Raw genomic sequence first — 13662 nt, forward strand, 5'->3', positions numbered from 1 at the left:
TTCTGTTTTCTCTTCTTTCCTTTTACTTACCTCTTGTCCTGAGCTTGGATGGCATTGGAGGTGGTGAGGAACTTAGAGGGATGTGAGTGGGTCCAGCACAGAACATGTGGTGGCAGCGAGTGGGCTCTTACTTAGCTTTCTGGGGTGAGCACAGGAACTGGCATTGAAATTAGCGGCTGCTACATCGGCAGAGGTAAGTCCCCTGGCAAAAAATGGTGCCTGGGGATCGGCAACTTCACCGTTTGTTGGAGCCTGGTATGGTAAGTGGTGAGGCGGTGGAGGAAGAATGCCAGTATAGGTGTTGTTGATGATGAGCTGGCTGAGGACTAATGGACTGTCTCTAAGCTACATCTTTCTAATTTTTTTTTGCTGATTCTTAAACTATTCAAAATGGCGCCAAATTGTGGCGACAATGGAAAAGATTATCACTGTATTTTACTGCTTTACTCAATGCACATGACAATAAAATCATTCAAACACCTTTCATTCCCTGAGCACTAAACTCTTGATTTTCATATTTCAGTACCTCTCCGATTCTCTACCATTCTCTCCCTCTTTCTCTTCGTGTAAGACCCACTTTAAAAACTACCTCCTTCGCCAAACTTTTGATCATCCACCTCTACTACCTCATTATGCAGCTCAGTGCCAAACATTGCTTTTAAAATGTGTCTGTGAAGTACACTGGAATGTCTTAATCAAATTAAGATGCTACAGAAACACAGTATTGTTGTGCTGCAGTGAGATTTAACATAGTTTTTATCTTGTATATCACAATTCAAATAAAGCACATTTAGAATACAAAATTTAGGGCAGCACTGTGGCTCAGTGGTTAGCACTGCTACCTCACAGCACCAGGGACCTGGTTTCAATTCCAGCTTTGGGCGACTGTCTGTGTGGGGTTTGCACATTTTCCCCGTGTGCGTGTGGGTTTCCTCCCGGTGCTCTGGTTTCCTCCCACGGTCCAGAGATGTGCAAGTTAGCTGGATCGGCCATGTTAAATTGCCCATAGTGTCCAGGGATCTGTAGGCTAGGTGGGTTAGCCCTGGGAAATGCAGGGTGCCAGGAATAGGGTGGGGAGGGATGGGTGAATGGGTGGGATGCTCTTTGGAGAGTCAGGGTGGACTTGATGGACCAAATGGCCTGCTTCCATACTGTAGGGATTCTACGATCTCTCAAAAAAGTATGTTCTGTTTTTGTGTGTTGCAGCAATGCAGAGACAACAAGTTTGTTTACATCATCTTTAAAAAAATGAATGGAATCACAAAATGTCTTCAATCACATTTAAAGCTCCATTTCTAGTTGTTTTTCTGGTGTCTGCCTACTTTGTTCGGAGTCCACATCCAGCCGTAACCAATTAATGAGCGTGGATGAATTTCCAAACTTGCATAATACAGCACAGAACAATTGATCCACCAAACACCAGGTTGTATGAAATGTAGGAGAGATCATGGAGGGCATACAAAGGTTTTGATGAAGTGTTTGACTTGCTGAGTAATGGAGATTAGATTAAGCGGGATTCCCTACAGTGTGGAAACAGGCCCTTTGATCCAACAAGATCACACTGACCCTCTGAAGAGTAACCCACCCAGACGCATTCCCCTACATTTACCTCAGACTCATGTACCTAACATTATGGGAAATTTAGCTTGGTCACTTCACCTAACCTGCAAGTCTTTGGGTTGTGAGAGGAAATTCGGAGCATTCAGAAAAAACTTGCACAGACACGGGGAGAATGTGCAAACTCCACACGGACAGTCACCCGAGGCTGGAATTGAACCTGGGTGCCTGGCGCTGTGAGGCAGCAGTGCTAACCACTGAGCCACTGTGCTGCCTACTGAACCACACTCTATTGAGGTATGGGTTGACTCAATAAGCTGAGTGGGGGGAAGGGGGGCAGGGAAGGGCTGAAAGAAAGGGCTCTGTGTTCTGTATATCAAGATGGAATTTGAACAGGCTTGTCCGTCTGGTGTAACCAAGACTGTGATTATTTTACCTGACAGTCCGAGATGCTCCTACAGCACCAGTCCAACCCATGCATTGTAAATAAGGCCAAGAAGACACCGTTGGATCTCGCGTGTGAGTTTGGCAGACTGAAGGTAAGATTGTTTGCTCATTAAATTGTGTGTAACTCGGGACCTTCCTCATAATCTCAATGCTCAGGTTTCTGTTGATGGAAGACTGTTTAACAACTGAGGCAGACTGAGTAACTCCAGGATCGTTGCTTAGAAGGGACAATTAACCAGATTTGTTGATACTGACACACAATCTGTGTCAACAAGAGCGGGATTGGGGTTTGGAAATGTAGAGAGACTGGGAAGTAGGGAAAGTGGGCATTGGGATTAGGAATAATGGAAGGAGTGGAGTTTGGGATTGAGAAGTGTGAAGCCAGTGGGACCATGATTGGAATTTGTGGATGTGTGTGACTGGGATTGGAAACTGTAGAGAGATTGAGAATCCGAATTGGAATGTTGAAAGAGGGGTGGACATGAATTGTGAAGAGACTGGGACCAGGATTGAGACTTGTGAAGAAGTGGACACTGAAATTGGAAGGTGTAGGGTTGAGTATAACAATCGAACCCACCCAGAGACGTCAGTTCACCTGAGGTATTAGTGGTGTGTTCTCTCTGGTGGCTCCTGGAGGTGTTAGAAGCTCAGCACCTCAAACCCCACGCCAGGATCTGAATGCAAAACCTTGGCTGACAATCACTAATTCAGAACCAAGGGTGGGATCAAACCCAGGTCCCGAGCGCTGTGAAGCAGCAGTGCTAGCTACTGAGCCACTGTGCCTCCACCTAAAACATCTGAATTGGTCAGCCATCTCATTGTAGTTTGTGAGGTTTTGTATATCAACTGACTGTCACATTTCCCTAAATTATAAGAGTGATTTTTAGCTGTAAAGGACTTGTGGTCAACCTTAGGTTGTGAAGGGCACTAGATAAATGCAAGTCTTCCTTTCTTGCTTTAGCACCGTCTGTGTATGTACAACTGTGACAGCAGGATCAATGTATGGCTACAGCTGTAGCTGGAACATAATGTTTTACAACACAACCCCATCAATGACTTGTCCACTGCTTAATGGACACTCAGGAATAAAATCAATCCATTGGGGTGGCATGGTGGCTCAGTGGTTAGCACTGCTGGCTCACAGCGCCAGGGACCCAGGTTTAATTCCCGCCTCAGGCAACTGTCTGTGTGGAGTTGGCACATTCTCCCCGTGCCTGCGTGGGTTTCCTCTGGGTGCTCTGGTTTCCTCCCACAGTAATACATTGATCCTGCTGTCACAGTTGTAAACTTGCCTTCCATTCCTCCATCAGTGTTTTGTAACCTGTACCCCCAAGTTACTGATCTCTTTGGTAACGGGAGTAAGTCCTTAAATGAAATTCTCCTCATGAGCCTTCCTCCTTAGTGTCTGTTTTGCAGTTTGAAGGGGTGTGTTATCCTGACCTTTGCCCTTAGCGAGCTTTAGACCTGCACTTTCAGATCAGAGTGTAGAGAGCTTGCCTGGGTTTGATCCTGTCAATGCCATTGCCCACAGTACCTGCTGATCGAAACACCAGCTGCATGTTGAAGGATGACTTTAACTTATTTTGGGGAGGTGTGTTCACCACACAGCACCAACATGGAGCGCAGCTGGGGGGTTTGTAGAGGAAGAACCCGGGCTGGATGGATTCTCTACATCTTGCAGCTTTGAGCCCAAGTAAAGGCCAAGTTTGTCATAGAGTCATAGAGATGTACAGCACGGAAACAGACCCTTTGGTCCAACTAATCCGTGCCAACCAGATATCCCAACCCAATCTAGTCCCACCTGTCAGCATCCAGCCCATATCCCTCTAAACCCTTGCTATTCATATGCCCATCCAGATGCCTTTTAAATGTTGCAAATGTAGCCTCCATGTACCACCCTCTACATGCAAAACTGCCCCTTAGGTCTCTTTTATATCTTTCCCCTCTCACCCTCTTGTTCTGGACTCCCCCACCCAAGGGGAAAGTCTTGTCTATTTATCCTATCCATGAAGCTGATTCTATTCTTTAACTCAGAGTCATAGAGATGTACAGCATGGAAACAGACCCTTCGGTCCAAGCTGACCAGATATCCCAACCCAATCTAGTCCCACCTGCCAGCACCCGGCCCATATCCCTCCAAACCCTTCCTATTCATATACCCATCCAATTTGTACCAGCCTTCACCACTTCCTTTGGCAGCTCATTCCATACACGTACCACCCTCTGCGTGAAAAAGTTGCCCCTTAGGTCTCTTTTATATCTTTCCCCTCTCGCCCTAAACCTATGCCCTCTAGTTCTGGACTCCACCATCCCAGGGAAAAGACTTTGCCTATTTATCCTATCCATGCCCCTCATAATTTTGTAAAACTCTATAAAGTCACCCCTCAATCTCGACGCTCCAGGGAAAACAGCCCCAGCCTGTTCAGCCTCTCGCTTTAGCTCAAATCCTCCAACCCAGGCAACATCCTTGTAAATCTTTTCTGAACCCTTTCAAATTTCACAACATCTTTCTGATAGGAAGGAGACCACAATTGCACACAATATTCCAACAGTGGTCTAACCAATGTCCTGTACAGCCACAACATGACATCCTAATTCCCATACTCAATACTCTGACCAATAAAGGAAATTATACCAAACGCCGACTTCACTATCCTATCCACCTGCGACTCCACTTTCAAGGAGCTATGAAACTTGCATATCCCTTTGTTTTCCATTCATTCTTTCTGATTATTACAGTGCTATTCTCAGTTGTTGGAGCACATTGGCCCCTGTGTTGCCAGGTTACTGCCAGGGAGGGGATCATCTGAGCGGCTTTAGCATTATCCATTAGCTTTTGCTAAGAAGTATCTTTGTACGGGCATCAGTTCAGGTTCAGAGTTGGACAGGGCTGAGGCCATGAAGCCCCCTATAGTTAAATAGCACAAAAGCTTCAGCTGACAATTGGCTCATGAGTCTAATGGTTACCTGGGGCCAGGTGATGGGACAGGATACATGTAAAGAGAAAACCCCAGCAGAAGCTAAATGGAGGGCACTTCGAAGGAGCTGAAAATGTGTTGCTGGAAAAGTGCAGCAGGTCAGGCAGCATCCAAGGAGCAGGAGATTCGACGTTTCGGGCATAAGCCATTCTTCAGGAATGAAGAAGGGCTTCTCCTGTTCCTTAGATGCTGCCTAACCTGCTGCGCTTTTCCAGCAACACATTTTCAGATCTGATTTCCAGCATCTGCAGTCCTCACTTTTTCACTTCAGTGGAGGGACCAGCACTACTCTTGATCGTGATGGTGATCAACCATTCAGGACTACACCACACATCATGGCCTGGACCATTCTCAGGTAAATTTACTAGCCTTTAATATAGCAACTTTCACAACCTCAGGACATACCAAAAGGGCATGGAACCCAATAAAGTGCTTTAGAACTGTAATAATCAGTGCTGTAATGCAGGCAATAAGGCAATCACTTTGTCCCTGAATGCAACAAAGTAAAAGAGAACTTCATCTGTTTCTTGGAGCTTTGGTTTAGATTTTGGGTAGATCTCCCTCACTCTTCTTCCAGTTCAGTATTGAAATTATTTACATCCAACTGGAACACCAACTGGGCTGTCAGTGCAGTGCCTTGTTTGAAAGACAGCACCACGGATCATGAGGCACTCCCTCAGTCTGACGCTGGAGTGTAAGCCTGGATTTCGTACACGATTTTGTATGCTTCAACACGTGACCCACGGTGTCTCCTCTATGCATTAAGAGTTTTGTAGCGTTTTCTGGGCAAGGAGTGAGAGTCGGCATCCAGTTGTGGGGAGGTGGGTATTTAAGGAATGGGTTCTAAAACAGGGATTAACTGTCTTTCCAAGCTGGGATCTGGCAGGAATAAAGCCTGGAATGAGCTGGAAAGGCAGCAAAAAGGAGCTGGGGACTGGGGAAGGAAAAGTCAGAAACTATCTTGACAGATACGTGGCCATTAGCCCTTCACAGTGGCTCGAATGGACAACAGATGACAGTGATCAGAAACCCCATTGAAAGCCGCAGTCAGCAACAGTAACTGTAAGCGCTGACGAGACTGTGATCAGTCAGATTCCCGATACTAACTCAATTATAAGCTGCTTTGGCAACAGCTAAACTCTGTTGGAGGCATGCAGACTCCAGAATCGCTGAGCACAGAGAATCTCTGGAATGCAAGTAGTTAATCTGGCTGAGATTTCCAACAGCTCTGAAAACACTGATCGCTCCCTTGCCTTGCTACCCAGGTTGCACAGCTTCTGTTGAACAGTAACATGTGTGTCGCCTTACTGGAGGGTCAATCCAAAGACAGCGCTGATGCCAACTTCACCACCCCACTGCATCTGGCCGCCAAGAATGGGCACAAAGACATTATCAGGTTTGGGCATTTCATTTTAACGTGTGCGTCTGTGTTACAACCCCTGGTATGAAAATGTACTGAGATTGATGGAGAAATGCAGACACATCTCTGTGCAGCAAGGGGATGGTTTCGATTGAAATTGACACCCTTCAATGTGTTTTGTAACAGCAGCTGTCTGTACTGTTCCACATTCCATTCCAATCCCTGCATTGTTCAGATGTTGCTGGTCTTGGTGTATGAGGCTGTTGCTGGCCCTTCATCCTTGGTGGTAGTGAGTGTGGCTAAATCACAGGCTCCTTTCTCATTTACGTAGAACGTGCTGCACACAAGCAGGCCGTTTGACTGTTCTGACATTTGTGCTCTGCGCAGGTCTCCAACGTATCTCTGCGCAGGTCTCCAATGTATCTCTGCGCAGGTCTCTAGCAACCTTTACATCATTCCTGAGTATCCTCTCATTCCTTTATCTCTCCTGTACTTATCCACCATCTCTAACCTCAGGATTTCCCTCCCTCAAGTTCGTAACCACATTCCATTCCTTCGAGACACTGCTTTCAACTGACTGCACTGAACCAAGCCATTGGGAACCGGCCTGATATCTCCTACGTTTCATACTTGGTGTGAATATGTTCATGTGAGTGATGCTATACAAATGGAAGTTGTTGTTGTACACTTACAGCATATGTGTATCTTTCACCTCCATTGAGAGGAGATACTACATTTAAGCTGCTCCACAAAGAACAACAGAGAGAGTGGCACGTTTCTCCAACGGAGTAGACTGTCTAAGTACTGGCTCACCCGGTCAAATTTCCAGTTGTAGGTTGTGAAATAACTGCATAGAGGCAGGTATCTGGTCACCAGTCACCCTTTATTTACATGTGCACAGTACTCTGGCTCTAAGCCAGCTCTGAGCCAGTCCCTATACTGAGGAGACCTTCTGAATCTCCTGTTTATTGTTGTGTTTAACTGTAACAGAACTCACCCGCATCGCGATTCAGCATAGCATTCCATCAAGGTAAGTGGCAGCGGTGGGATTCAAACCCATGCCTCCTTAGAGGCTGGAGCCTAAATCCAGCACCTTAGACTGCTCGGCCAGCCAGGGCTATCTGATTGGCCCAGGTTAACAACCCAATCAAAAATCTCATCGTCAATGAGATCCACCCAGCCGTGGTTCCAATCACGACAGATTAAGCTTCTGTGAGCAGGGGGCTGGTGATTCACTAATGCTAGGAATAATGCAGAAGTGAATGATAACCAAGCATCCTTACACTGTCCACACCTCCTCACTGCTCAGTGGACACAAGGGGAGGAATTGGAATCAAAAAGCTAATCCTGACATAATAAATATTATTGTAGTGCTTTTTAGTCGAGTTAATATGTATGTTTTAAGATCTACACCGTAAGAGCAGAAGTAAGCCATTTGCCCCTTCAAACCAGCTCTGCCATACAGTAAGGCTATCAGTTTACATTTTTAATTCCACATTCCCATCTAACTTTGATTTCTCTTTCTCACAAAACTGTATCTCCCTCTGCGTTAAATAAATTCAATGACGCATTTCCACCGCCTTCTGAAACAGCAGGTTTCACAGTCGCAAACCCTATGTGTGCTATAATTCCAACTGATGGTGCTACTGGACATGTCAAATCCCAGAATGAAACCTGGCTTGATAGATCATAAGTTTAATATTTGCACTTGGGAACCATGGTGATCAGTGACTGAGACTATACACATAAAGCTGCAAACAAAATGGCACAAATTCATTAGACAAAAGAATAAAAACAGCAAACAAATATATATATATATGTGACTATATATACATATGACAATTTAGAAAGCTCTTAACATGTCCAGAAAAGCAACATTTTAACCTGTTTCCCAGTGCTACCCTTTACAGATATGCAATCGTGGAGAAATAGCACTAGTCTTTATTCTTTAAATCTCTTACTTAACTAATTCTTCCCAGTTCTTTTCCTTGAACCACTGAGACAGTTTTCTGAATTGATTTCCAATTCTGGTGGCATGAACTTTTCAGGTCTAAACCTCTTCAATTCCTTTCACCTCAAAGAGTTATACACAAATAATTCCAGCTTGGAAACTTCACAACTTAAAGGGAACACTTCTGCCAGGGTTACTGGTTCCCCTGAACTGAAATCTTGATTCCCCTGCTTGGAGGAAATTGCGTTCCCCTCTGAACTGAACTCCTGCTTCTTCTGAGCTGACGTGTAAAACTGATCTAGTGGCCTGTGGCCAACTCACCAGATTAAACATTCCATCCATTAACACCACCAGTGTCTGGCTGGGCATTTAACTGAAGTCACATGTCTTCTTGGAAATGATGTATTTAGGTCACTGTTCCAAATGTGTTTCTGACCTTTTAAAAGAAAACCATTAACGAATTGACCAAAATCCATCTACCTCAATTTTACAAACCAAATCCCAAACCACAATAATATATACATAAAACACAACTTTTATCACAAAAGGAATAACATTCACATCATCCTGAAATGGGGACACCCAATTGTAAAAGAGAATTCCTCAGTTCTGGATACATCCTCCTTGCTATGTCCACCTCGTCAAGGCCATGTTAGGATCTTGTCCACTTCAGGAGACAGTGAGGTCTGCAGATTGCTGGAGAGCAGAGTTGAGAGTGTGTTGCTGGAAAAGCACAGCAGGTCAGGCAGCATCCGAGGAGCAGGAGAGTTGACGTTTCGGGCCAGAGCCAGGCTCCCAGCCTCATTCCTGATGAAAGGCTTTTGCCCGAAACGTTGATTTTCTTGCTCTTCGGATGCTGCATGACCTGCTGTACTCTTATACACTTTAGCATGGTGGGGGACGTTTGACTCAAGTTCAGTGGGAACAGACCTAATCTGTCTAACCTAACCTCTGTAAAAATCCCCTCACTCCAGTATCAATCTCCTCAAGCTCTTCTGAACTGCCTCCAATGCATTTACATTGCTCCTTAAATAAGGAAACCAAAATTGCGCACAGAATTTGAGGTGTGCTCTCACCAATCCTCTATATAACTGAAACATAATCCCCTTCCTTTTATGTTAAATGCCTCTCAAAATAAAAGATAGCATCCCATGAGCTGCCTTGATGACTTGCTATCCCAGAAAACTAACTTTTTGTGACTCATTGTAAGTTTTGTAATTTCATGTTCTTACTTTGGATAACAATGTGAGATTCACAGTAGGAACAGATTATTTGATGGTCTGTCTAGCAGAATGCTGCTTCCTTACCCTCCATTATACTATACAGAGTGGCTGGTCGGTCTTCTGTTTTTCTATGGGATCTCACATCCCAATGAGAGCCTCATCCACCTGAAACATACATCCCCCTGCACGTCTATCCAGAGACTGTCTGAATTTTAATCAGTTCTGCCTTTGAGGCGGGTATACTAACACTGAGCCAAAAGCTTGTTTCAGTGACGTTGGACACTACTTTGTCAAAAACCAGAGGCAGGGTCTGCCTACGTACTTGTTCCATAGGCAGTATCATTCTCAGGCAGCACAGAAATCCTATCAAATACTCCCAGGGACAGGGACATCATGGGGTTAGATACTGAGTAAAGTTCCCTGTACACTGTCCCCCATCAAATACTCCCAGGACAGGGACATCATGGGGTTAGATACAGAGTAAATCTTGCAAGTGTCTGTATATGTGTGTGTAAGTAATCATTGATATGTTAACCTAAGTCTTTGCCTGTCAAACTTCAGCCAGTCTGCTGTTATGCTCCAGTGCCATTTATTTCTGGGTCGAACTTTCAGAGAGAGGCGGTAAATCGCTTGGATAGTGCTCAGCATGATACACTGTACCTTAAACAGACATTGATTTTCCACACCGTGTTTGAGAAGCTGATGTAGAGCAGGTCGCTGTTCTGTCCTCACGTCAGCATGTCTTTGTTACCTTGCAGACATGTGTATCCGATCGAAGAATGTCACTGACCTTTCCCAGTGAGTTAGTCACGTCAGTTACCATGTCTTCATGCCTAGTTTCCTGGCTGATGAGCCATTTAATTATCAACAGATTTACAGTCAGTCCATCTCCTGACAGTTCGAGCTCATCCTCCTTCAGCACTTCCACTGGTTTTCAAATACGTCCCATATCGGGGTCAAAATAATATTTCTTTCTTGAGGACTCCTCTGAGATTTTCTCGAGGGCTACCTTTTGGGTGTTACTTTTTCATTCTCACTCGCTCATTCGTTAATATATCGTGTAATGACAATACCTTCTGTCTGTGTCGACCTATCAGTGAATTGGACTCTCAGACAAGTTTTATAAAAATAATTAATCAATCTCCTCAGTAATTATTAACATTCCCTTAGCATTAAAGCTACAACAGACAAGGAAAGCATAAATTTCCCAGATCTACAATATTAAAATCGGTGTAAGACATCAGGTAAAAAATATTGTTTTGCAAAATAACTGAAACATACTTCTACACATGAAAAGCCATCACCCAAAACACACATTATACAGATTGGTGAGGTCCCAACTCAGGCATTTTGATTGCACATACACAAAACTAGAACATTTTAACCAGGCAACACTGAGTTGCAACTACTACCCTATTTACTACATCTCAGACCTCAATCTCAAGTTTAAATTTAACAATGAAGAAGTATTTGTTATTGCATAATCTACTATACTGTCTTGACGTATAGTAGCTCCTGAATATCTGTAGCCCCAAGCTAGAGATTCCACATTTATTTACAAGGAATTCTTTAACTCAGTAATTTAAGGTTTTCTTTGTTCCCAGTTAGCTGAGTATTACTATGCTGACAGGGTTCAAACTAGTCTATCTCCTTTGCAATACTTCCCTCACAGTCTCCTTTTCCCCCACACCTCTTGAGCTCTCCTCCCTCTTCAAAGGTCTACAGTCTCTTTTTCTCACTCTCCCTCACTCCAAAGCCTCCTTTACTTTCCCCCAAATTCTCCTGCTGCTGTCTCCTCCTTTTCTCCTCTGTTTAATGCTCCCAACTGAGACCCAGCCGATCGAACTCCTGGACCGAGCCAAAGGCCTCATGTCCTGGTTAATGGAGGCTGTCAATGTTCCCTCACTACCCCTCAGCACCCTGCCAGCTGTCACCACTCCGTGCTCTCTCACTCCTCCCCAACTCTGACTCCACCCTCCCGTCTCCTGACCAATGACTCCTGGACTCTGCTGACTTGTTCAGTGCCATCACTGAACAGCTGCAGGTCCTCCAATCACAGACCGTTTTCTTTGGGGTTTGCTCTTGAGACAGAGCCTATCAGCATCAAGCACAGGAGTGAAGTAGCCTGTGATTGGCAGAGCAGCTCCTCAATGTTTCTTGCTGTTCCTTTTCTCTGACTGGTTGCTCCACTTTTGTGAGTGATTTGGGATTTGTTTGGAAGGGGGATGTTGTGGATTCTTAGGGAATTTTAAGCATTGCCAATTGCTTCCATTAATGGGAATGCCAACAGGAACCAATGGGAATTATGCCTTGAAATTTCTAGTCACTGGCATACCTCGAAAGGCTGTTAGTTATCCCCTGTAGTGCTTTACTGTCTTTATTCAGGGTGTGCCCTGATCAGTACCACACTTCCCACCCACTCAACTATCTTCACTTGCCCAATTTCCCCAGCTCTCATTGCTGGGTTCCAACCAAAGATACCGCTAACTTCAAGTGTTGGCCACATGTGAGCCGGAGTAATGTCGTGTTTCTGTTCTTCACTGCACTGTGGTATATTATCTGGAGGCGTTAGGATCTCCTCCTCCATCCTAGCTCGATCAGCTGAAACATGACACTCTACTGGAAGCAGGTTCTGACACAATAGCTTCGTATTAGCCCACACAATTATGTGCCTGACAAATGTAATGTATGCACGTAATAGTTATTATGCATGTCTAATTCACTCTTCAATACCGTGATACCCATGTCCAGTTTCATATGTAACAAGGTGAAGCGTGCTGTTGGACACAAACCTGCAGCAGCTATGAGTAAAGTAAGACTAAGGTGGTCATCGTGACGTACCTCCAGTCTGAGAGTTCTTTCCTGGGGTTCATACTGGATCCCAGTCAGGGGTGAAGATACAGGCTGATTTCTCCAACCCACATGAGGAGCATTAAGACCCCTTGCAGCACCCTGATGTCCACACTGCTGCCTTGGGTAAATTCCAGGTGCTCCAGTTTCCTCTCGCAGTCCAAAGAATTTGCAGGTTAGGTGGATTTGCTGTGCTAATTTGCCCGTAGTGTGCAGGGATGTAGAAATGCAGGTTACAGGGATAGGGTAGTGGGGTGGATTTGGGTGTGATGTTCTACAGAGGGTCGATTATGGACTCGATGGGCTGATTGGCCTGCTTCCACTCTTTGGAGATGTTATGTAAAGAGGCTGTGTGACTTATCCCACTTTAGATTTGACCTGCAGCAACCATACACATTAGGCTGACAGATTGGCATGGCAGACACGAGGGTAGATGTTTAATGCCATTGGTGGGGTGGGGAGGGGGCGATTAGCAAGGGGCTGCCTTTTAGTGTGAGCAGAACCTGAAGGGCCACCAATGAGGGCAGGGCCTTGCACTCATTGTTTCGTCGTGTTTCCCTGTCCCTCTTTTTTGTTCTCCTCCTGAAGAACAAGAAATGGCAAGGGAATGCAGTCCAGTCTCTCTCTCTCTGCAAACCAGTGATTCGTTATCTTTGATTGTGAACGTTGCTGGCTAGCCTAGTATTCAGCTGCCTGTATGCAATCTCCCTTGAACTGAGTGGATAGTGAGGCCATCTTTGATATGAGTTAAGAGTCAGTTACATTGCTGCAAAGTTGGAATTGCAAGTAGGCCAGACTGGGTAAGAATAGCAGATTTCCCTCTCCTAACGGGCTAGTGAACCAGGAGGGTTTTTTTAATTTTAGGAACTGATTATAGATTATTTTCTCACCAGTTTGTTCAGAGATGTTATTACATACCTGTGCAGTAGGTGGGACTCAAGCCTGGGTCTCCTGGCTCAGAGGTAGGGACATTACCATTGCGTTATGATGTTGATTATAAAGACCTGGTCACCATCACATCCAGATTTATTTAATTTCACCACCTGCTCTGGTGGGATTTGAACCCACACTTTCAGGATGTTACCCTCAACCTCTGGATTACTAGTCCAGTGTCACAACCACTACGCTGCCATCTGGTGTGAACTGGGAGCACTTCTGTCTTATGAGCAGTGCCTGTGAGGTAGGAAGATACTGCAGAATATATTTACAAGAGTTGTTCCAGGGATAAGGAACATTAGTTCTGACGGTAGATTGGACAGTATTGCACAGAGAGGAGAACTGAGAAAAGTATTCACT

The 13662-nt window shown here is 44.9% G+C and overlaps 1 protein-coding gene across 4 annotated transcripts in view; it reads left to right on the plus strand.

Moving 5' to 3' along the window:
- The window catches only part of LOC132827680 (caskin-2-like), a 277191-nt gene that overhangs the window by 201030 nt on the left and 62499 nt on the right, over nucleotides 1-13662 (plus strand). For all 4 annotated transcript variants that reach the window (XM_060844329.1, XM_060844327.1, XM_060844328.1 and 1 more), the window contains 2 exons: nucleotides 2001-2096; nucleotides 6248-6378. In XM_060844329.1, coding sequence (XP_060700312.1) covers nucleotides 2001-2096; nucleotides 6248-6378 — 227 coding nt within the window. The remainder of the gene's footprint in view (nucleotides 1-2000; nucleotides 2097-6247; nucleotides 6379-13662) is intronic.

The sequence above is a fragment of the Hemiscyllium ocellatum genome, chromosome 25 (assembly GCF_020745735.1).
Source record: "Hemiscyllium ocellatum isolate sHemOce1 chromosome 25, sHemOce1.pat.X.cur, whole genome shotgun sequence".
Classification (NCBI taxonomy): domain Eukaryota; kingdom Metazoa; phylum Chordata; class Chondrichthyes; order Orectolobiformes; family Hemiscylliidae; genus Hemiscyllium; species Hemiscyllium ocellatum.